At 41.5% G+C, this 24,668-nt stretch overlaps 2 protein-coding genes across 4 annotated transcripts in view; both read right to left on the bottom strand.

Moving 5' to 3' along the window:
- Positions 1–1,036: 1,036 nt before the first annotated feature.
- LOC119478087 (tripartite motif-containing protein 16-like) lies at positions 1,037–23,932 on the bottom strand. 3 transcript variants are annotated; one of them, XM_037752515.1, is made up of 4 exons: positions 23,927–23,932; positions 10,274–10,290; positions 1,845–2,905; positions 1,037–1,784 (listed from the first exon to the last, which is right to left on the bottom strand). In XM_037752515.1, the coding sequence occupies exons 3-4, from the start codon at positions 2,898–2,900 to the stop codon at positions 1,221–1,223; spliced, it is 1,620 nt and encodes a 539-aa protein (XP_037608443.1). In that variant the 5' UTR covers positions 2,901–2,905; positions 10,274–10,290; positions 23,927–23,932; the 3' UTR covers positions 1,037–1,220. The 3 variants fall into 3 exon arrangements, with proteins under 3 accessions (XP_037608443.1, XP_037608442.1, XP_037608444.1); XM_037752514.1 differs by having other exon boundaries at positions 1,037–2,905; XM_037752516.1 differs by lacking the exon at positions 23,927–23,932 and having other exon boundaries at positions 1,037–2,870.
- atp8b1 (ATPase phospholipid transporting 8B1) overlaps positions 5,555–24,668 on the bottom strand; it is a 31,960-nt gene continuing 12,846 nt past the window's right edge. The window contains exons 4-30 of the mRNA XM_037752506.1: positions 22,752–22,865; positions 22,567–22,665; positions 22,321–22,382; positions 21,977–22,049; positions 20,775–20,845; positions 20,053–20,135; positions 18,707–18,865; positions 18,062–18,150; positions 17,716–17,906; positions 17,551–17,635; positions 17,312–17,435; positions 15,402–15,445; positions 14,611–14,767; positions 13,468–13,656; positions 13,112–13,224; positions 12,122–12,286; positions 11,826–11,937; positions 10,377–10,452; positions 9,771–9,903; positions 9,487–9,615; positions 9,238–9,394; positions 8,939–9,162; positions 8,000–8,083; positions 7,479–7,724; positions 7,001–7,139; positions 6,700–6,830; positions 5,555–6,147 (exon numbers count right to left, since the gene is read on the bottom strand). Coding sequence (XP_037608434.1) covers positions 5,914–6,147; positions 6,700–6,830; positions 7,001–7,139; positions 7,479–7,724; positions 8,000–8,083; positions 8,939–9,162; positions 9,238–9,394; positions 9,487–9,615; positions 9,771–9,903; positions 10,377–10,452; positions 11,826–11,937; positions 12,122–12,286; positions 13,112–13,224; positions 13,468–13,656; positions 14,611–14,767; positions 15,402–15,445; positions 17,312–17,435; positions 17,551–17,635; positions 17,716–17,906; positions 18,062–18,150; positions 18,707–18,865; positions 20,053–20,135; positions 20,775–20,845; positions 21,977–22,049; positions 22,321–22,382; positions 22,567–22,665; positions 22,752–22,865 — 3,483 coding nt within the window. The 3' untranslated portion in view covers positions 5,555–5,913. The remainder of the gene's footprint in view (positions 6,148–6,699; positions 6,831–7,000; positions 7,140–7,478; positions 7,725–7,999; positions 8,084–8,938; positions 9,163–9,237; positions 9,395–9,486; positions 9,616–9,770; positions 9,904–10,376; positions 10,453–11,825; positions 11,938–12,121; positions 12,287–13,111; positions 13,225–13,467; positions 13,657–14,610; positions 14,768–15,401; positions 15,446–17,311; positions 17,436–17,550; positions 17,636–17,715; positions 17,907–18,061; positions 18,151–18,706; positions 18,866–20,052; positions 20,136–20,774; positions 20,846–21,976; positions 22,050–22,320; positions 22,383–22,566; positions 22,666–22,751; positions 22,866–24,668) is intronic.

Genomic DNA, 24,668 nt, shown 5'->3' with positions numbered 1-24,668 from the left:
AGAGCTACTATTTGATGTTCTCAGTTTTTCTATCTCTGTCCATTTTAACTGACTTAAACAGTTGTGAAATATCCATGAACCTTTTTTATCATTCTTCATTATTATCATTATTATGTCTGTATTTTTAGGGAGAGTGGCCTTCACAATAGTCTCCAGTGGATTGTTGTTAGTGTTGTGTAATGTACAGGTAGACTGTGGTTATGTAGTTTTTATTCTTTCAGACTTAGTTAGTGTCACTGCAGGAGGAGCTGCTGCTGTTTTGCTCATTGATCTGTATTTCTTAGTTTTAACTTTTCAGCTCTTTATTTTTACAGTACAACAGCGCAGGTATACAGTATACTACAGTCCCTGTTTTTCAGGCCTGAGTGAGAAAATCTGCTTATTAATAAACCCCTTTTTCTCTTCTCTCCAGCACCTCTAGTAGAGGTTCTTAAATGAACTCACAAGAAATACTTGAAAATCAACTTTATTGATGGATTTTGTTCACATACAATCAGTAAATCCTGGTATAGGACTGGTTCTATCTTTCTATCTGCATATTCACTTCAACAAAAATCAGTCTGTTAAACCAACATGTCATCACTGTGGGGGAAAAACCAACAAGTATCAAAATAATGATAATGACATAATAACACTTTAACATAATAACACAATAACACTTTATACACTCTGGTAAATATGTGAATCAGGGTTACAATTTATGATTATTTGATTAATCTGAGGATTATTTTCTCAATTAATTGAATAATTGTTTGGTCTATAAAATGTAAAAAAAAAACACTGAACAATGCAATACAATAAATAATTAACTGATTTTCCAAATAGATGTCAATTAATTTCCTTTCAATCCAGTAATGGATTAATCAATGAATTGTTCCAGCTAATGTGGATGTTGCAGTCAGACTCTACTTCATTTCTGTTTTCATTGTTTCAATGTAGAGTTCAAAAGAAAAGTTTCATTGATATTTTGAAACAAATTAGATTCATACTTTTAACATAAAATTCTTTGAATATACAGTATATTAACATTATCAACCAAAACGTTCCAACATTTAAACAATATCAACAGAGAATCGAAGGTAGAAGACAGCAGAGTCATGATTATCAGGTCATCAGTGGGAAGTGCAGAAACATCACAGCAAAGAGAGGCGAGCGGCAAAGATGGAGAAAAGATCTATTTAAATAAACAGAATCTCCCCCATCCACCTAATCATTTCTGTCTACTTGAGCTCAGCTGTGGATCCAAAACCTACAAAAAGTCCAGCATAGAGTGGCTGAGTGAATGTGGTCTGGACTCTGTGGAGGAGAGTCATGGTTTCAGAGACGCTGTAGAAACACAGAATACCTGCACTGTGATCCAGGTACACTCCTACTCTGGAGGACTGAGGACCTGAGATGGGAGTTATGATGTTGTTGTGTCTGAATTCATAACCATTTACCAACCAATATACTGCCCAAGACTTGTCATTGTTCCCAAATGCACTTTCATAGACTGCTCTTCTCATGTGCGCATATGTGACTGCTACTGAAACTGCAAACCCACTCCACTCCACCTCCCAGTAATGACGTCCAGTCAAACTCTCTCTGCTCAGGACTTGAAGACTGTCAATGTTGCTGCGTGAACCTGGGCGACCAAATTGTAACATCTTTAGCTCTGTGCTTGTTGATGTTCTCCTCATTGTTGCTTTTCTGTTCCCTTCAGATAATAACAGCTGTGTGTTTGCTGTGTTTGGATCCAGTGTGATTTGACATGAATACTGTAAGAAATCAGCCCTGGTCTTGGGCTCTGCCTGTGGCAGTAAAATATCCACTTCAGTCCCTGTCAGTGAGATCTTGGTCCACGCCTCAGTAAGAATGTTCTCGAGTTTATCTCTGGCCTCTGACACAGCTGCTGTCACATCCTCAAAGTGTCGCACAGGACGGATATTGATGCTGGATGACTTTTCAGAGACAGCGAGATTTGACAGCGAGGGGTAGTTCTGTAGAAACTGTGTGTGGTCCTCTGTGTGTGACAGCTGCTCCAGTTCAGTGTCTCTCTTCCTCAGATCAGTGATCTCCTGCTGCAGCTTCTCCTGAAGCTCTTTGACTCGACTCACTTCAGTTTTCTGCTGAGATCTGACCTGCTGCTTCACATCTGAGATTCTTTTCTCAATGAGACGGATCAGATCTGTGAAGATCTTCTCGCTGTTCTTCACTGCTTTATCAGCAGAGTGATTGATAGCCTCCACCTCCTGCTGGAGCACCTTCACATCTTTCTCTCCATTCTGGATTCTCTGCTGGATCTTTTGCCGACTCGCCCCGAGCTCTTTCTGTTTCTCAGTCATTTCTGCTGCAGCTGAAACTGTGTCGTGGCCTCTATGTTCATCCATGGAGCAGAGATAACAGATACACTGCTGATCAGTGCGGCAGAAAATCTTCATCACCTCATTGTGACGAGTGCAGATGTTCTCCTGAAGCTTCTTGGAGGGGTCGACCAGCTTGTGTTTCTTTAATGGAACAACTTCATAGTGAGGCTGGAGGTGCTGCTCACAGTAAGAGACCAGACACTGCAGACAGGACTTGAGGGCTTTCAGCTTCCTCCCAGTGCAGAAATCACAGGCCACATCTCCAGGTCCGGCATAGCAGTGATCAGCTGGAGCAGCTTGGAGTCCTGTCTTCTTCAGGTCCTCCACTAAATCTGCCAACATGGTGTTTTTCAACAGCACAGGCCTCGGTACAAGGAGCAGTCTGCACTGAGGACAGCTGTAGATTCCCTTCTGATCCTCTTCATCCCAGTGGCTTCTAATACAGCTCATACAGTAGTTATGACCACAGGAAATAGTCACCGGATCCTTCAGTAGATCCAAACAGATCGAACAGCAGAGTTTTTCCTCGTCCATCTGAATTCCTCGCTGCGCCATTTCACCTCTCAGAGACAGTGAAGGTCTTCACTGTAATATTTCAACTGGAAAGCATTTAAGAGCATAAGATAGAGGGCTTTTCAGAGCCTTTGATTTGTTCCTGGAAGATGAATGGTTTGGACTTTGACTGTGTTTATAGGCCCCCTTAACAACATAGAGGAAAGATCGTACTGTACATAAAACTTTATTGGCTACAGCATACAACTGAAATATGAATATTGCCATAATGTCCAAACCCAGTCCTCTCAGCAATACAGGTTAGTCTGCTTGGAAAAGCTGTGTAACATAAGTAGGTTAACAGTAACTTGACTGTGTGTGGAAGCAGAGTGTTGATAGGACTGTCAGGCCATTAACAAAAAGAAATGAGACTCTTTGATTTACTGCAGTTTTGTTTCAATTCTTCAATTCTGCCCATTCAAAGAGTACTCCATTACAGTCCTATAATGTAGTTGGACTCACGATGGACAGTTCCTTTACAAAACATTACCCACAATGCAACTCAACCACCGACAGTTTGGTCGCAGATTTGGCTGAGTTATGCTAGTAATGGCTAATCAGCTAAACAGGTCTGATAAACTCACTTCCACATCAGTGACATCACTTTAATTCATCAATTTAACAAATGTTATCTTTGACGTCACTTAAGCTGGCTATACACTGTACCATTTTAGCCCGTTTCTGGCCCGAATTTTGAGGCGCACAACTCATTTTAGAGTTGAACCGAATATCAGCTTCGGTGTCGTTTGCCGTGCGGTGTACGGGGGGACCGAGGAACGATTAACTCCTCCCGACCGGTGGGAGATTTTTTTGTAAAAAAAACTCTCCCCTAACACTCAGGTACTTTTTAATAATATTACTCTGACCTAATCGCGTTAAATGAAATCGCCACATCCATACATCAAACTAGAATGGCACTCGGAGAGCGCAGACCTCCGCCAAGGTGCCTGACTTTAAAAACAGATCACAGCTCACAGCTGGCGGTACCATAAGGTGGTCGGCTTATTAACACGGTGTGTTTCCGTGTAACGTATCGGCGAATGCCTCTCTTTGTATAACGTTACACTATGTTGTCTCTCATCCCGTCATCTACCGCTTTTTTCTTTCTCACCGCGGACGGCCAGCAGCTCCCGCACACACATCCAGACACATATCTCTCTGCTCGAAGAAGGAAGAAGGCGGGGTCATGCGTCATCAACGCGTCATCAGTCACACTGCGCATGTGTTATACCCAGTGGTCTTAATGCTCAGGCTGATTGGAATTCTTAAAAAAATTCCTGAATCCGGATCATGATCCGGATCGCCACCAAAACCTAATGGATTATTCATTGTACACTCCACCCTTCCAAAAAAATGTCACTCAAATCCATCACGAACTTTTGGAGTAAACCTGCTAACAGACAGACAGACAGACAGACAGACAGACAGACAGACAGACAAACCAACGCCGGTGAAAACATAACCTCGTGGCCAAAAACCTTTGGCCTTGGCGGAGGTAATGAGAGGCATGAGTCACCACAATAAAATAAAAACAGTCGTTTCAGATTGCTAAATGTGCCCTTGGCTTTTATTAACAACCACGTGATAAAATACCATCATATGACAGAGCTAAAACTGTAGCAGTCCTCATCTGCTGCCTCCATTCATTCAGTAATAAAAAGACATCATCTGCATACAGTAACACTAGCATGAAGGGGATACAGTCAGAACAGGAATGTGTCAGTTTTGGCTTAGCACTGTTTAGAGGATATCCTAAATCTGATTATAGGATTGGAAAAAGACAAACATCTGCTTTGGGTTCGTTGTAAACAACCTGCGACACACACACATTATTTTTCATGACTAAAGGAACGTATGATTTAATTTCCAAGAAATAATAAAAAAAAGAAATGGAAAGAAAAGAACAAACTACTAAGACATAATCAAACGAAGATAAACCTAAACCCCCCTTGCTGTGTTTCTTTCCCCATTAGAATATAAGGAGCACTTGAATTTACATTCTGCAAACACTGTTGTTGAAGGAAGACAAACTGGAGCTCCTTGCAGGTTCCCTACAGAGTGGGTTTACAGCACCTTAGGTCAAATCAAGAGGACAAAAGGTAACAAATAATATTAGGATTCAGGTTTGAAAGAGGTATTTAAAAGATTAGTGACTAGAAACATCCATCTGTAAGGACACTTGGGACATTTGATGCAGCAGAGGAGGAAGCAACACTATTTACAAGTTATTTTTAAATTAAGACACTTTATAACATCCGACCACCTTGCATAGCCTGGCATAGTAACATCCCACCATTATTTATAATAAAACATTAAAAGAGGATACCTTGACATGTTTAGCTTTAGCCCATTGTTTTAATGTGAAGGAAAATCTTTGGATTAGCATCTCAACGGATGGAAGTAAAACGAACAGATGTCTGATTTCATGGATATAACGGACAAATTTACCGGAATATATAATTTTAAATTTGAATAAAACACTTGCAGATATCGGGCTAAAACTGTTAATGTCAAAAAAAGGTACCATATTAAATAACGTTAGGGCTCCACATCCAGCCACAGTAGTGGTGAACAGGGACAAACTGACTAAAAATAAAGCTTTTGTTTTTAAAAAAAAATCCTGAGTTAAACAACATTGTCAGTCACACAGTCGCTGCATGACGTCAAACCCCAGTAACGGCGGTCGTCTCTTCGGTGAGCTTTTTTTTTTTTTCATTTGCATTTTAACAAAGTCTGTGCATAGAGGAGGAACTGGAGGCAGTGGAGTCACAGACTGGAGCAAAGACTTTCTGCGAAGGCGGCGCGTTTCATTTCTAAAAAAAGAGCGACTTTAGGAGCGCTTTTCGTTTATCTCCCTCTAAGGCACTTGAATCACTTTAAACTCCAACCAGGCTGTTGTTTATGTGATGTTGACCACTTCAGCAGCGACTCCACAGATATAAATGAAGATAAAACCAAGCGCTCCTCGAACTTCCCCAAATAGCTACAGTTTTGCTCCATCTCCCGCTCAGCTCCGTCAGATGTTTTCGGCCTCTCTCTGGGGAACCTCCCTGATGCTGTCCTGGGGTCCGCCACGGCCCGCCGGGCGCCGCCGAATGCTCCGCCCAGACGAGATGAGGTCGGCGTAGCCACGGGAGTGAGAGAAGGCATAGGCGGAGCGGCGGGAACGCCGGCCGCGCTGGAAGGCTGGCGGCTTTTTCTTCTCCTCCTCTTGCAGCTCCATCTCGTACTTCTTCCTGTTTCTCTGGATCTGGGGGGATGACGGGAAATAAGCAGGTCACATTAGAGAAACACTGCTGTGTGGTTAAAGAGGACGTATATGGTTACTTCTGTTTCAGCTAATTACATTTCAATTCAAAGCTTTTTTCTCAAGTAGCGCAAATTGGCTTAAAATTGGCTCATAAAACTTTGTATTATTATCATTATTTTATTCACATATCTTGAGGTCAGAGGTCAAGGGAACCCTTTGAAAATAGCCATGCCAGTTTTTGCTCGCCAAAAATTAGCCTAAGTTTGTCATATAATGCCAGTTTCTCCACTCTGGCTTTAAAACTGATCCTGCTGCAAACTCCGAAGTATCGATTGCGTTAAAAAAGAGTGGCGTTAAAACGATTTTGCGTTAACGCGTTATGATTGGGTTATCTTTGACAGCTCTAGTAATAACTTATTACATTGTGCAAAAAACTGTCATTACGTTTTGCGCTTATGGTTTTATTACATTATGAGCTTTTGTTACATTTTAATTAGTACATTATGTGCAGTTATTACATTGTGAGAAGCCACATCTACATTTTCACCTCACCTTATCTCCTACAGAGGGCCAGATGCTTTTATAGAGGAACTGGATGCAGATGATGGGCAGCAGGCTGATGCCCACCGTCAGGATGATGGTTAACCACAGGTAGGGCTGACGCAGAGCGTTTGACGCCGCACCTACGAACACAAAAAATACACTTTATGAGAGGAGTGATGAGAGCGGGGGGGGTGACGTCTAGTTCCACTAGAGACAGCTGGAGCATTTTAATACTTGGATGGAAATTAGACTCTCCAGGTTTACAGGCCAGCAAACTGCGCCACACTGTGGTTAGTGTTCGGTGACTGACCGGTGAAGGTGAACACCGAGGGGAAGATGACGTGGATCCCGGCACTGTGGATGTCAAACATGATGCCAAAGTAGATGGCTATGCTGCCCAACACTGCGAAGCAGTTAACGAAGGTCCAGTAGGAGGTGTCCAGAGAGATCTGACAAACAAGAGGGGAAGGAGATAACAAAGGTCAGTTCACATACAATAAATTCAACTTCTAAACCTCTTAAATCCAATCTTCCCCTTAAAATTCTCCTTGAGTAGCTCTAAGGTTGGAAAACCACAATGACAACGTCATATGTACTCTGGATTTCTGAATCAGTGCTTCAAATAATCATTCAGAACACACACACACACACACACACATACATTGGAGCGTTATCTAGCCTCCAAGCTATTACAGTATGTACTATATGTATGTACAGTATGTAGTATAGTAGTTTTTAACAGGGCTGCTAGAACCACGTCACTACCCCTAAAACTGAAAGTGACTAACCTGCAGGTTGACGGTAAAGATGAGCGACGAGGCGGTGACGACGGCGAAGGACTGGTAGTCGGAGGGGGCCTCCCCGTCCTGCCCCATGGTCTGGAGGAAGGCTCCGTAGGGGATGAAGAAGATGATGAGTGAGACAAAGATGCCGTGGAATAAGCTCAAGAAGAAGGTCTTGTAGTTGAACAGCACCCCCTGCTGGCCGGGCAGGTAGAGTTTGGGGAATTTCAGGCTCAGTTTGTCGTTGACGTCCTGCAGCGGAAGAAGGAGGAGGAGGAGGAGGAAGCAGAGGTAACAGTTAACAGAGTTTTGTTCTTGCCTAACTAATCCTAACACATCAACCTGCATCTTAGCTAATATCTTACACATTATTTTCACATCAATCTGTACATCCAACTGCACTAATAACTTTGCCATGAATATACAGAGTAAAAAAAACTGAAATGTTAACAGTTTGCAAAGAGACCATTAATGTACCTGCCAGTGACCTTTTGTCTGTACCATTCTACAACAAAGTCTGTTTTTACCTGGTCAACTAGTCCAACTAGTAGAACGGGTAAGCTGCTGTAACAGAGATTGTAGAGAGTGATGAACCAGTCTTCATAGGTGATCTGCGGACAGGGAACAATATTCAATGCACAAATATCTATTTATAGATCTACTTCTCTCTTTTTGTTATTATATGATGTATGATTGTTTACCCTGCCTACCTGCATCTTATTGTTCCCTCCCCATGTTTCCAGCCTCTGCTGAATCAGTTATTTAAGTGAAGTGTGAGTCTCAAATCGGTTTGACTCCGATGAGTTGGCGTCGAAACTTTAGTCTTCTAATAAAGTTGATTGCCTTAAATCTGTGTGCTCCAGTGTGCTTTGGAGCTAATCTCTGAAGTCTCTCCTGTTACAAATATTCAATGTATGTCTTGGTCCCTGGCATCTTACAGATCACCTCTGCACACATAGTTGTGATAGGCGACAAGCAAAGGGGAGACTCGTGGGTACCCATAGAACCCATTTTCGTTCACATATCTTGAGGTCAGAAGTCAAACAACGCCTTTGAAAATGGCCATGCCAGTTTTTCCTCACTAAAATTAGCCTAAGTTTTGGAGCGTAGTAGTATGACAAAATAATATAAACTGAGCCAACTCCGTGAGAACTGAGCAAGCAACTTCCTCCGCTAAAGGAGACCATGAGATGCAGTTGACAGCTCCAGAAAAAAAAGCAAGTAAGTGGATTTTGAATCGAGATTATTTAAGGTATACGCAGGAAATATCATAATCTAATGGTCAGGTTACCATAAAATGTATGATCACAGTCAGCCCAGTTCATTCAAATTCGAATTTCACTAACTTTGAGACACTTTATGTGTCGCCACACCTAGATTGTGTAGGAAAATCTGAGTATTTGGGACAAAATTAGGCCTTAGATGACATGACTTATGATCAGGACAAATGCTGCTGCGCTGCTGACCTGTGCCGAGTATCCATTGAAGAAGGAGAACCAGAAGTGGACCAGTGTGAAGGCGAAGTTCTTGAAGAAGAAGAAACGCAGGAACTTGCACATTCGGATGTAGGACCAGCGCCCGTGCACCAGCAGGAGGCGCTCCAGGTAACGGAACTGAGCGAAGGCGTAGTCGCTGGACATGACGGCCTGCATCCCCTCCTGACCGCTGATACCGACGCCGATGTCTGCAGCTGGAGGGACAGAGAGATTAGAGCGGAGTCGCTGGAATGTGTTACATGCTGAGGACAGTTTGTCCGTGTCCTTACTCTTGATCATGTTGACGTCATTGGCTCCGTCTCCGATAGACAGCGTCACGGCTTTCTTGTACTTCTTCACCAAACTCACCACGTTCCCCTTCTGCTTCGGCGTGACGCGGCAGCAGATGACCGCCTCGCACTCGCAGGCCATGTCCACAAAGTCAATCTGCAGAGACGTTCCACCATGTCATGTAAACCATTCTGTGGTGCACTAGCCATGCAATCATAGCTCACTTCTATGCATTTATTCAGCTGTACCTGTCTCATCTCCTTCTCCCAGTCGTCCATCGGCTGTCCGTCCTGAGGGTTGCTCGGAGGCGGTCGCTTTCCCAGACGACGCAGACGCAGGCGACGGCGTTTCTTCTTCTTTTCATACAGAATCTCGTTCTGAGAAAATAAAAATAGATCAGCACAATCCACCATGTTAGCTGGTTGGAAAATGAGAATTTAAGATTAAATTTTTTCCTGTAGATGCACTTCTAAATTCTATAAAGACGAAATACAACAATGAATCACGTGTCCTCATTTTGAATGGAACTCACAAGCCATCCTCCGGTGATGACGAGAGCGTTTTTGCCCGGCGAGGGGAAGAAAGGCTCCGCAGGTTTCTTTTTGTTGCGACGGAAATTTCGAGGCTCGCTTCTCCGGTTGGCCTGACGAACTCCCAGCTTCACACTGGAGACACAGGAACAACAGACGGAACAGAATGAGATCCTCGATGTTGAGGTGACGCATACAACAAGCAGGGAGGGAGTGGCAGACGAACCAAGGCAGGTTGATTTGATCAGTGATGAATATGAACAAATGCATCTTGAGTTTTGTTTTACCAAGAGCATGAAACAACAAACCTGTCTCCTAGTGTTGTACAGTGTGTTTAGTTCTCATTTTTCCCTTGTGATAAAACCATTCAAATGTGAACAAGACTCGGTCGAAACCGAGTATATGGCTGCACCGTGTACGGTCAGTCTGTGAATTTGTGGCCAAATTGTTACACAAATAGTCAGTGGTCATGTCTATTATGTTAAATCCAGCACTTCATGTCCACCAGATCCGGAGAGGACACTAGGGGACGCGCTGCTCCACTCTACTGGCCGTTCAAGCCTTAGACCTATATACATACATCGACATTGACATTTTAATCAACGCACTTGACGTCTTCTCCGTAGTGGATCTGCATGTCGTCTGTCAAAAGCGAACAAGAAAATCCAATGTTTTCAGCCGTTTCTGGGGAGAAAGATAAAAACACATTAAAGCTTAAGAGGAAAAAAACATGACACAAGACCTTTTAATTATTGCTGATACCGCAGCAGGACAATGTCTTTATCAGATGATTCCGCTTATTAGTACGGTCGCGATATCCACTTTTGTTGGACGATATATTGTCCCAGAGATACTTGCGATAGACCATATTATTGTCATTTGAAGACAATTTTATGCCCCTGATAAAATTATAATATAATAGCATAATAATTCAAGTACACCCTTCCAAAGAGTAATGAACTTTTCTTAAGACAATGGAATTGTGAAATAAAATAAATTAAACATAAATAACATAAAACCACACAATCAAAACAATAAAATAAAATTGACTCTCAAAAATGTGCAATGTCTGCGCAATGCCCAAGTTTTATAATGGTAGGAAAAACCCTGCTGTTTATTCTGGCATCATGTTGGCTAAAATGTTGGTGACGTTCTTATGTAAACAAACACGCAAGTAAATACAACGGGCAATATCGAGGTCAGCAAAGAAGATGGATGTCATGTCCATATATCGTACGATATCCATAACGTAAATCCATAACGTAAAAATGAACAAGGTCATTTACGTGTATCGTACGATAAGTCGATAACGTAAAATGATCAAGGTCATGTCCATATATCGTACGATAAGTCGCTAACGTAAAATGATCAAGGTCATGTCCATATATCATACGATAAGTCGCTAACGTAAAAATGATCAAGGTCATGTCCATACATCGTACGATAAAACCATAACGTAAAAGTGATCGAGGTCATGCCAATGTATCGTAAGATAAGTCGCTAACATAAAAATGATCAAGGTCATGTCCATACATCGTACGATAAGTCGCTAGCGTAAAAATTATCAAGGTCATGTCCATACATCGTACGATAAAACCATAACGTAAAAGTGATCGAGGTCATGTCAATATATCCTAAGATAAGTCGATAACATAAAAATGATTGAGGTCCTGTCCATAGATCGTACGATAAGTCGATAACGCAAAAAAAGATCGAGGTCATGTCCATATACCGTAAGATAAATCGCTAACGTAAAATGATCGAGGTCCTGTGCATATATCGTAAGATAAGTTGATAACGTAAAAACGATCAAGGTTCTGTCCTTATACCGTACAATAAGTCGATAACGTAAAATAATCGAGGCCATGTCCATATATCGTACGATAAGTCGATAACATAAAATGATCGAGGCCATGTCCATATATCGTAAGATAAGTCGATAACATAAAAATGATCGAGGTTCTTTTCATTGAGACTTTGGTTCTAACAGCCTCATTATCATTACATTAGTACAGGTCCACTAACAGTATGGCTCCTCTCTGTAGAGGTGATGGTACCTTTCTTATCTCCAGTCAAGACCCAGATCTTGATGTCGGCCTTGGCCAGTTTGGCGATGGTCTCTGGTACTCCGTCCTGCAATTTGTCCTCAATGGCTGTCGCCCCGATCAGCTGGACAGAGGGATACAGCTGGTTAGATATGGCTGAGGCTTGTTGTTTGTAACTTTTACAGATTTTCCGAAAAATGGAGAAAAAACACAAAAAAAGAGCTGCTGATTCTGCTAAGCAGAACAGAGTTCAAAAAGTTAATTTTTGATTTATTTGTCACACTACAGTGGAATTGTTCTCCACTCACCATCAGGTTGCTCTCGATCTGCTCGTACACGTGGTCGAGGGCGGCGTCTCTGTCCGTCAAAACCACCTGGGCTTCTTTGTGTTTCCTGGACCAGGCTTCGTAATCGTCTCTGCTGATGTCTTTGTAGGCCAAGCACAGTGTCCGCAAGGTCGCGTTGGCAAAGACCTGAAGCACAAAACACCAGGCCGTGTTTCTTTCCGCATAAACAAGAGAAACAGCTACGTACATGCATGTCGTGGTTTCTACATACGTCTGTCCGCTGTGCCAAGACAGACTGTATACAACTGTGCAAATGAGAATAAAGCAGGGCTGTCAAGTAATAACGCGTTAATGCAAATTCGTTTAAACTACTAACTTCTTTGACGCAATCAATCTTTCGGAGGTTGTAGCGGGCTCAGTTTTAAAGCTACAGTGAAGATACTGGTATCATATGAAACTAGAAAATGAAAGAAACATGTCATACTAGCTTGTCAACAAGGAGACTAAATAACGCTCCAAACTTACACCAAACTTTGGTGAGGAAAAACTGTCATGGACCATTTTCAAATGGGTCCCTTGACCTCTGACCTCAAGATATGTGAATGAGAATGGGTTCTATGGGTACCCACGAGTCTCCCCTTTACAGACATGCCCACTTTATGATAATCACATATAGTTTAGGGCAAGTCATAGGCAAGTCAGCACACTGACAGCTGTTGTTGCCTGTTGGGCTGCAGTTTGCCATGTTGTGATTTGAGCACATTTTTTATGCTAAATGCAGTACCTGTGAGGGTTTCTGGACAATATTTGTCATTGATTTGTGTTGTTAATAGATTTCCAATAATAAATATATACGCATATTTGAATAGAACAAGCATACTTGCCCACTCCCGTATACAAGACAAATCTCCCTTTAAGGTACATTTTGAACAGATAAAAAAAATGTGTGATTAATCGCAATTAAATATTTAAATCGATTGACAGCCCTAGAATAAAGCCATGCAAACTCACATCCAGAGCAGTCTGGGTAATTTCTTTGTGTTTGGAGTTGGGGGAAAGTCGCTCGTAGACGACGGTGTCGGCACCTTTACAGTAGAGACGAATACGACCATCAGGGAACTTCACTGAGAGAGAGAAGAGACAGTAGGACAGAGGGTCAGAGGTGGGACAGAGTCATTGTTTTGAGTCTTCAGCCTTTGCTATGAATTCTTGAGTCAAGTTCAGTCCTAAACTTTGTGTTTCACATTCAGCACCTGGCTTGACACTACTTATTGTTTCTGTAATTATAACTACAGTACTAAAACATAACCAGAAATGACGCGTGTTTGTATGTGCACTAGTATGCGTGTGTGTCTGTGCACTCGTACAGATGATAGACATCCGCTTGCGGTCCGAGTTGAAGTCGAGCAGCGCCAACATCTCGTAGGTTTTCTCCTGCTCCATCTCCATGATGGTGATGGTGTCCTGCGTGCGAGACAAAAACACGTAGCCGAAGTTCCTGGCTGCCGTCACCAGGGCGCCCTCATCGGGAGACGCCGCCTGGTACACCAGTTCACCTAAAAGAAAGATATGAACCCATATATGAGGAGGTTGTGTCCAATGCAATGCCTGCAGTCTTCTCTTTTATAGTAATGCACCGGTCTGTGTCATTTGATTCAATGACAATATCTAAATGCTGCTTTAAAGGGATAGTTCTGATCTTTTGAAGCTGGGTTGTATGAGTTACTTATCCATAGTCAGTGTATTACCAACAGTAGATGACGGTCGGCACAACCTCAGTTTAGAGAAACAGACAGGAGTTACCGCACGGGAGCAAAGCAACGTACTGCTGTGGATGGGGGCAGCAGCGAAACGGATTTTATACACCTAAAAAGAAAACAATATCAGTTTAAGCTATATTTAGAAAATGTTCACTGCTTTACCGAACTGAAGCGGCTATCTATGCCCTCTTCAAAGCCACCAGACTCCACAATAAAACAAACAAACTACCCGATCGAGGCAGCGGTAGACCAGCAACTCCTTCGTTCTGCGAGGTCAAATTACTCTTTTTGTCAATGGAGTCTGGTGGCTTTGAAGAGGGCATAAATAACGGCTTTAGTTCCCCGTCAGAAAGAGTAGTCTGATGGCGAGGTAAAGTAGTGAAAATATTTTAAATAGTAACACTTATACTGATATTACCTTTTTAAGGTGAGCCTTTCTTTTAGGTGTATAAAATCCGTTTTTCCCCCGTCCACAGCAGTACATTGCTTTGCTCCCGTGCTGGTATTCCTGTCTGTTTCTCTAAACTGGGGGCGTGCCGACCGTCATCTACTGTAGGTAATACACTGACTACCAAAAAGAACCTCATGCAACCCTGCTTCAAAACATCCAAACTATCCCTTTAAGGAAAAGTCCTCTTTAGGGTGCGTTGGGGTTGATTTGACAGCCCAGCAGTCAGCCTTGGTGGTTGCGATTTGTTCATCACACTTTAGCTCCACTACCTTTTGCCCAATCTAGGATTTTAGGATTACCGTCTTTGTGCTCCACCATGACGGTGTGGCAGAGGGAGAGCAGTTTGAAGAACTCATTAGCCTCTTTATCCTTCCCGGATCGGACGACGGCGACCAGGGAATGATCCATGAACTGGAACTGTCTGTCAGCATGCCGGTTCCAGCTCCAGTCCACCGGCTAACGGGGAAACAGTAGAAATAGTCAGCAATTATTCTGGTGAGTTAAGTCGTTAGCTGATCATAATATTAGTTTTTCTTCTTTAGCTTAGCAGTCAAAAAAATAATCTACACAAGAAGAGGTACTTTAATGTTAATGTGTATAATTTTAATATATATTGAGAGGCCCTTTGCTGCTTAAATAAAGTTAAATACAGTATGTGCACACAATAAATATAAAATATATACAGTACATGTATATGTCCAGCATGGAATACAAAAAAGGCAATTTCAGGAGTTGTGAAACATGGCTGGTGTGAAATACAAATTATCATTCATCTGTTTCAGTATTTTACAGTTATACATTATCAATATGTTCATTCATATCTGAAAATCTGCTTTGCTGAGCAATATCAATTATGATAGAAAGAAATATATTTTGTCTAGGTCATATTTTTTCTTACAAATAAAACATCTGATGAATCTTAAACTTAAACGTTTTGTCACGTTTTACATGAGAATTATTCTATTTTGGAACTCTTCTTCTAAAGCAACCATATCTATGTATACAGTATATATATATATATATATATATATATATATATATATATATATATATATATATATATATATATATATATATATATGTTTATTACCCTTCCTCGGTCCAGCACCACTCCCTCAGCAGTGGTCGGTTCACCTGCAGAAAGGAGAGCAAAAACTTGGAATGACAAAACCGCACATCTACTGAAACCGAACCAGACTAAATAGAAAACAAACCAAAATTATCAATTTCACTCTGATTTAGACTAGCCAAACGGACTTGTGAAAGCTCCCTGCATTTTTATCTTCCCTTTGTAAAGCAATCTGTAACTGTGTCACAGACCATTAAACAGCGTAAAGCCATTTGCACACTTTATATCTGTATTTCATGAAGCTGTTACTCAACAATGTGTTTGCTCTGCTCTTATCTAAATCCAACTTCTTCCTGCAGCAGTGAACTAGTTTCCCCCAAAGAGATCATTAAAAGCTCATTTTTCATCTTTCTGATAACACAATGGGATCAGAGAGAGAAAATACAAACCCTTTAGTTCCTGCAAAAACTGGTTGCATGTGTAGAGCATTGATTTCATGTCCAATAAATCCTGCATATTCAGGTGTGCCGTTGATGGTTTTGGTATCAATAAGACAGTTGTCATAGCGATAAAAGGCAGCAGATGTCACTGTCGCCTTTCTTTTTTTCTCTTTAACTCCACCTCCACCTCTTACTGGTTTTCTTTCCATGTTTAACCTGAGAGGGTGAATCCCCTCGAGAAAGGCCATAGCTAGAGTTTCAATACCTGTGAGTAACGTACTAATAGTCTCCGTTCTCACTGGCTCACGTACCTCCTCCGTTAAGGTCTTTATGGGGCAACAAAATGTCACTAAAATGTAAAAAAATAATATTAAGATTTATTTTCATGTTGGAGGGAGTTTCTGCAACTACGGGCATTTTTAAGTCCAAGCAATGAAATTTGGGATTTATGTTTTGCAGTGCTTTATAAATATATATACACAGTTTTACTACCCATCTTGACATAAAAAAATAATTACTAAATAATGTGATTTAATACAATTTATGAAACATTGTATGGGTCCAAACACTGTTTTTCTTCATGTCCCACAACTGTGTTCTCAATGTTGAGATACGTAAAATGAGATAATTCAATAATATGACATTATTTCAAATGGAAGTGTTTCATGTACATCTTTAAATTATTTTTAGTTTACAAATATGATTTTTTTCATCTAAATGTGCCTGTCCCACACTTCTGAACAAATGCCATTGAAAAAACTTTTATCAAAGCCAAACAAATCAAGGTTAGGTGACCGTCTCGAGAGAACTTCTGTTATGATTTGACGCTATATAAAAATAAATTGAATTGAAAAAATTGAATTGACCCTCAAGATCAAGAAAAACAAGGTTAATATCATCTTTTCTTCTGAAGTATTTATTGCATGTCCTTACCGTACAGCTGAGTATTTTGAATTATATTTAAAAAAATATTTTTTTTTTACTGTTAAATTCATGTATATTAGTCGCTAAGAGTCAAAGCGTCTCTTAGCAGACCTTGCTACCTTCCATTTATCTGCAATATTAGCAAAAATGCGACATGTCCTTACAAGACATTAGACATTAGAATTGAAATATCTGTCATAAAAAACAACATATTTTATATTTTTTTGTGTATGAAGACTAACATCTATGGTTACTGTCTACATTTTTCAGGGTGTAGAAAAAATCCTGAAATCCCCTATTTAAAAAAAAAAGTTTTTATATCAATATTTATAAATGAATGAAATTAAATGACGAATAAATATTTTGAAAATGAATTCAAAGATCTTAAAATATTATATAAATTAAAAAAGCAAAATCTATGAAATGAACGTTTTTGTAATGTAGCGGTAAGGACATTCTCTGATGGTTAAAATTATTTATTTTATTTATTTATTTTTTTTAATATGGGAGACTCAAAAGTGACCGTATTGCAGAAACACCCTTGAGTGAAGTAAAGCATATCAGTACCGTAGTTGCGTCCACCGATGTTGCACTTCTTGAACTGCATGATGTTCTGTGTGAGAGTTCCCGTCTTGTCGGAGAAGATGTACTCGATCTGACCGAGCTGCTCGTTCAGGGTGGTGGTTCGAGCCTGTGCGGGGGTGACGATTGGTTTAATGAAAAGGGAAAAAATTACATCACTGCTGATCTGATTCAGCATAAAGTCAGGAAGCTAAAAAATAATGATAAAAGCTGTAGTAACGTACCTTTGCTGGTGTGTCTTTCTCTGCGAAATACATCTGCAGGTCCCAGTTGATGAACTTGCTCTGGCCCAGACGAATCACCTCCACACTGAACACAAAGCACACATCCCTACTCAAACCCAGTACCCTTGACACAAGCCCTAAATATGTGGGTGAGGTTTTGCTGACCTGACGTATAGCGAAATGGGCACCATGGTGTTGAGGACGATGATGTATCCCCAGAAGCTGAGGAAGCCCCTGTAGGAGGCGGTCTGGTTTTTGTTGTCGAACAGATACCAGGCCTTAGAGCCGATCTCCTCGTACCAGAAGCTGTGACCGATGGCCAGACCTGCCGACACCAGAATCAGCACCACGAAGATCTACGGGGCAGGGAACAGAAGAAGCACAGTTACACACTGGGTGACTGACAAAAAGGCCCAATAACATTGTTGTTATTTAAAAAACTAATTAAAAGTCTGACAGGAAGAAGAAAGAACAGTTGATACATCTAAAAGGATGAGACGGTGAAACTTACCGTGTAAACCATGTAGTTCATCAGCTCGTCAATTTTGGTCCTCTTGAACCTCGTCTTCCCGCCGTTCCTCATGATTTTGGTGTCGGCTCCTACAACATCATATATCAAAATGGCGAATGCTAGCAATGAGTAGTTATCAATCATCAATAATATTCTAAATTATGTACCATCACGTATCACGTCCAAATTCAATTTGGTAACGGGCAATTAATGTTGATTAGGGCTGCAAGAGACAATTATTTGGATTTTCTCAATCGATAAATTGTTCATAAAATACGGACAAATGCGGAAGAATATCTTTGTTTTTTTTGGGTTGTCGGGCCAGATATTTAATTTACTATCGTGTTAGACAAAGAAAGTAATTAATCAATTATTGTTGATCAACAATTAATTAATCATTTCAGCTCTAATGCGGATTGTTCTTGAACTTAAAGTAGACTTTGAAAATGATTGGTTACGTGAAATAAATGTGTTAACGTTTGTTAAACTTTGCAATCAATTAAATTAGAGCTGTGCATCTTCACAACTAAGATGATGTGGTTTATACAGATCTTCAGTGTACATCGTCAGCACTAAAATGTTCTTTTCACTAGTTTTGAGTTCTGCGTTGATGTGTCATGTCGAGCGGTGATGGAGGGTTCCCACCTGCGAAGATGACCAGGCCGTGGCACACCTCTGTGTTTCTGATCTTGCAGCCACGGAGCAGCATGTTGTCCAGGTCCAGAGGGTAACGCACCCCGTCCCACATCATCGTCCCCACGAACTTGTCCAGGCGGTTGTTCGGCTCCTCGCACTCGATCAGAGCTTCAGGAGAGACGAGAAAGACGGCTTTCATTCGAGTCAAAACTATTCAAATCAGGGTTGTTCATCTCTGGGCAGCAGCCTGGATTATCTTGTGACAGTTCTCTCTGGACCAAAGCTGAACAACATCAGCAGCAGCGTTAAAGTAACTTGTAGTACCCTCTGACCGCTACTGACCACCCTCTGCCACAGCGCCTTAAATTCCCTTCAGCTATGGAGGCTTGTACCTGAACACTTTAGTCACATTTTCAAGTTTTTCCTGTTTATCCAACTGAAAAAAATGAAACACAGTAAACTTAAAAGTTATTGAAAAAAAAAGATATTGGACGTTGGAGCTGTGGAGCTGCGAGCGGGTGACAGAGGAGACAGTTAGCAGCTAGCGACCTGGTACAGCACCCACTGGTCACTCAAAGCGGCAACGCCCTCAATTATGCCTAACATTAAGCATTAATATAATTTAAACGGGTGAGTTAAATAAAAATACACCCTTGTACAGTTGTCATGAACGGGGGAATTAGCTGTAGAGACCAAAACTGCTGTAAACATGTTTATTTCTGCTGTAAAGTTGGGCATTTTAACATGTTTTTTTATGGGGATTGACTCGCTTTAGGAGCCTCAAGTGGCCATTTGAAGAACTGCAGTTTTTGGCACTTCCACGTTGGCTTCATTTCTCAGCACCTGAGGTTGCCGCTTGGTTGCAATCTCCAACCTCGCCGCTAGATGCCACTAAATCCTACACACTGTCCCTTTGAAAAGTATAAAATAAGAACTGCAAGACCTCGTCTGGAAACTTAATTTAAAAATGAAGCATTAAAACTGAAATATTAAGAAGGTTACGAACACACCAATATTATTGAGATATCTTGCATAAAACACTGTACACAATGCATGATGCAAAAACAAACACGCTTATTATTATTCTTATTAGTTACTTGCTGGCACTTAAGGAAAAAGCAGTGATTCTTTTTTCACGTTTGTGTAGATGAAAAAGATTTTTTTCAATTAGTGTTATGATTATTACTCTTCTAAAAAAATATTTTATATTTTTACAATTCATTTTATATTATTCTTTTACTATATTTTCATTTTAAAATGAAAAGTTAGGTTTTGTCCTCAGGCTCCGTTGGAGTGATTAAAAATGATTTAGGTTCATGCAAATAAACTTGTTTGTAGCTGTGAAACATGCTTACCGTTAAACTCAGCCAGCTGACGCTCCTGCTGCAGTCTCTCATCGGTCACTCTGAGTCCCAGCTTAAACTTCAGGTTGGTCTCGCTGCAGGGGGAGAAAAACACATGCAAAAGGACTGAAAACCAAGCCCCCGAGGAAAGCAGAATCACAGCTAAACAGACTCAAGTTCATTAAATTTGTTTAAGATGGAACGTTCTCTGCATGTTGGTGAGGGATAACTCGATCCGTCTGGATAAATAAAGCTTATTTATGAAAATATTTGTATTCATAATTCATTCTCTGATGTAAGTTGAATGCCAAAGAGCTCTGGAAAAAATAAAGAAAGGTGATATTGATGTCAGGTTAGTTATCATTTTCTGCAAAAGAGTTCCATCAGAGACACCCGCAGACCCGTCTGTTTGATTTAAAGGCGTTTCTCACTTAATCGCAGTGTATACATTTCTAACTGGTCACATGGCCGAGCTTGGCAGAGGTTGCTTAGCTCTTCGTTTACACATTTGCTCTCCTCTTATCGCTGAGTACTTTGTTGACTGAACTCTTGAAGAAACTACAGACCAAGCAGAAGCTTATCGGAGCAAAGATTGTGCTCCTCTATACAGATTATATCCCATTACTCTATTTGAATATAGTAATCGATATAGTTATTACAGTTCAACACACTCAATTATGATAAAAAAAAATTGTTTTTTATTTTGGTACACCTAAAAGGGTGGAGAGTCTTACCCGTCGAGCTCAGCTGTTTCTACATAGCACAGGCTGTTTGGGTTGGAGCTGGATAACATCAGGATGTCAGCCTGAGGAGAATAAAAGATATACACATAAAAAAGGAGCATTCTGAAGGGTTTAACAAATCTGACCACACATCTGCTTCTGGTGTATTTGTGCCCTGCTTTAAGTCAAAGGCCCTGTTCAGACCTGGTATTAACATGCGTCCCGAGTGATCCGAACACAAGTGGACAGCTTTAAGTACATCTGTTCACACCTGGCATTAGGATGCGTCTCCAGTGACCACTTGTGAGCCGATCCCCGCTCCATATGCAAATAAACAATGTAGTAAACACACGGCTAATACAGCAGATGTTGTGACGTGAGATTCCATGAATGTCAGTAGTAATATCCTCGAGGACCTCCGCGTGCGCTGCCAGCACCGCTGCCTTTGCCAGGCAACAGCGCGGTACAGAGCTTCAGAGAGCCGGGGAGGAGAGAGGGCGGGAGGGCAGGTGTCAGCTCTGTGCAAAGCAGCGGAACAAAAACACCAACACATCTCCGATAGTATGATAATAATGCGCTTTGCGTGCCTAGTCTGATAGTCTGTAGATATGTAGCTGATAGATAAGATGTATATTTAATAAAATACAGCTGTACCGACAGGATACAGTAGAGCACAGCGGCAGTTTCAATGCTGCGAGACAGACAAGCACTCGCCTCTGCCTCTGTCTATTCACATGAGGAGCGCAGAGACCCGTGGATCCCAGCGGGACGTCAGTTGAGTTTGCAGTCCTTCAGTGTGGATCAGGGCACAATCGCGTACAAACTACTAAAAGAATGTGGCCATATGTGGCCCAGACCACGTCTGAATGTGGTCGGAAAGATACGATCTCAATGCGTCTTTAGTGCGTTCACACCTGTACTTACAGCTGTCCACTTGTGATCCGATCACTGAGGACGCATGTTAATACAAGGTCTGAATAAGGCCATAAACTAAATCCCCTCTGTGTGACCATCACTGTCTCAAACCATCGAGAACATTGTCGTGAATCACCTGATTTCACAACTAAATGACAATACAAATCAATTAAACTAACTGGATCTTTGACTTCATCGGTCGGCTTGAAATGGCAGTCAATCTGTGTACGTGCTTCAGTCAGTCAGCAAAGTAACTGTTACACAGCCCAGTAAAAATGATGCAGGCTGAACCGTCATACCGGAACAAAGTCGTTCTTCTTCAGACGAACCACATCTCCAACCTGCATGTCCCTCCACTTTGACTCCTGAAACCTGAAGCAGAGACATATCACAGTTTTTATATATATATATGTATATATATATATATATATATATTTGTATGTTGTCGTCACTTTTAATGATGTACAGGGACGAGCAAGTTTACAACTAATTTAAAAAGCTAAAAAATACTTCTTGGTTCATCGTTCAGTGTCTAAACATGCTATGAACCGAGGACTTGAGCTACTGGTGTCATGTGTTTTTAAAGATGGTGGATATCTTGTTATAAAACTCAACGCTAATAGCAAATAAACTTTGTCCTGACCCGCCCTCCAGCAGCACTTCACACTTCCTGTTGTTGATCTCCTTGTCCAACCTGTGCCGTGCCTGGAAAAAGAATTTGGTCAGGTCAAACCAGATATTATAATACTTATGTAAGAGTGACATGACGATGCACTGTAGCTTGAATAACAACTGATTGACGTGCGTGCGTGCGTGCGTGCGTGCGTGCGTGCGTGCGTGCGTGCGTGCGTGCGTGCGTGCGTGCGTGCGTGCGTGCGTGCGGTCTTACCAGATCGTCCACCAGGTCTTTGATGGCAGTGATTCCCAGCACCACGACCAGAGGAATCAGTGTGGTGTACCAGGGCAGCGTAGTAATGTCTGGAATGATCTAAGAAACAAACAAACATTTGATGGCTCCTTGTTTTGTTTTTTTAACACAATAAATCAAAGTCTTTTTTTTTTTTTTAGATGTACCTGTAAGATGAGCAGAGCCAGGAAATAGAGGTTGGCAACTCTCTTAAACTGCTCGTACAGGTTCAGAGGGAGGAAGGTGAGGACGTTGTACTTGTACGTCTTGATGCCGTTTCCCTGCGGAGGACAAACACAATGACATGATGAGCGCAAAGTCGGCTAGTATTTTGTCCTGTTCTGTTAAACTGCAAAAAAATATGTATCTTAAAGGAACAATCAGACCGGTCATTAGGACTCAACCTGTGAAAACAGTTGCATAATGTCGCCTGTGAGGTAAATAACCCTGATGATGTCATAGTGATGTCATCCAGGTTATTGATCTCCAACACATTCATAACGAAAGTTTGTGTTAAAAACTGGAGGTCTGGAGTTTGAAAGACGTGGGTGCTCACCAGGCAGGGAGGGTCTGATGAAAAGGCTATCGAGTTGCTTTATGGGAAATGTAGGATCCAACGTTTTGTTCCCTTGGCCCTGCTAATGAGCTCCGCAGCTTGGATTTCAAGCACACTTTTTTAAGTTTGTCTCTTGTGAGTTATTTAGGGTTCGTAAAGAAGTCAGTGAAATTAATTTACTATCGTCACAAACAATTTCCCTCCACTGAAAGTCAGTATGTTTTAACCTGAATACTTTTTAAGAACTGAAAACTACTTTTAAAGTAGTGGAGATCTACTGAGGGTTTGAAGTGAAAGTTTGATCAATGACTCTTACATTCTTGCAGTCGCCAGTCGTCGCCGCAATAATTAAATTGTTCTGCAGCCAAGAGGTGTGTTCATGTGTTTCAGGTGGGAAGAAATTCTTGGTAACATTGGTGCACATGTCACAGGATCTGTTTACTGATTGGCTGCGAGTCCTCTCTGGCCTCACTTCGCCGCTAAAAGTTAAACTTTTCCCAACTTTTGTTTGGCCGCACTTCGCTTCAGAATCAAGCAGCCGCAGCCCGCAGATCTCGGGGATAGCCGCTGCAGCTTTTCATAGACATTGCATGGCAGCTCGACGCAGGCCGCACTTCATTGCTGCTCTGGTGTGAATTCGCCGTTGAAAAGGTTGAAAGAAACGCACAGAAAGCAAAGCGTTTCATGAGACACACTGGACTCAGAGGCAGCAGTTAGTCCTGAATCAGTCCAGTTATCATAGTGTCAGTAGTACTGAGGCAGTGCTGTCTTTCAACAGAGGATAACCATCTGAACTCCGTCCATTACAGCCTGTTTTCCACTCAGCGGAGAGTCCTGCCCTCCCACAGTCTCCCCGAGAAAGACACTGAAGCCCTACCAGCTCCAGGTCTGTTCTGAGAGTTTGGTTTCACAGAATAACCTCAGCTGTGCTGTCTGGAGGCCAGTCAGCGTTCCACTTGATCCCAAAGGTGTTGGACGAGGTTGAGGTCAGGGTTCTGTGCAGAACAGTCAAGTTCTTCCACACCAAACTGGGGAAACCGTTTCTTTATGGACCTGACTTTGTGCACGGGGGCATTGTCATGTTGAAAGAGGGAAGAGTCAACGACAAAGTGTTGATGCAAAGTTGGAAGTACACTATGGTCTAAAATATCATTGGACGCTGTAGAACGAACATTTCCCTTCATTGGAACTAAGGGGCCTTGCCAGAAACCCTCACAGTACCTGTGAGGGTTTCTGGACAATATTTGTCATTGTTTTGTGTTGTTAATTGATTTCCAGTAATAAATATATACATGCATTTGCATAAAGCAAGCATATTTGCCAACTCCCATGTTGATAAGAGTATAAAATACTTGACAAATCTCCCTTTAAGGTACATTTTGAACAGATAAAAAATGTGCGATTAATTTGCAATTAACTATGGACAATCACGCGCTTAAATCGCGATTACATATTTTAATCGATTGACAGCCCTCACTGAAATGTCTCCTCTACAACCTCAGCCCTAATGACAATAAGTGTCCCGGTC

Source organism: Sebastes umbrosus, chromosome 19 (assembly GCF_015220745.1).
Source record: "Sebastes umbrosus isolate fSebUmb1 chromosome 19, fSebUmb1.pri, whole genome shotgun sequence".
Classification (NCBI taxonomy): Eukaryota; Metazoa; Chordata; class Actinopteri; order Perciformes; family Sebastidae; genus Sebastes; species Sebastes umbrosus.
Note: the sequence above shows the minus strand (reverse complement) of the source record. Positions and strands in the feature narration are given on the sequence as shown.

Bases quoted from the DNA above. Each gene is read 5' to 3' on its own strand.
- LOC119478087 (XM_037752514.1), bottom strand. From the start codon at position 2,900: ATGGCGCAGCGAGGAATTCAGATGGACGAGGAAAAACTCTGCTGTTCG.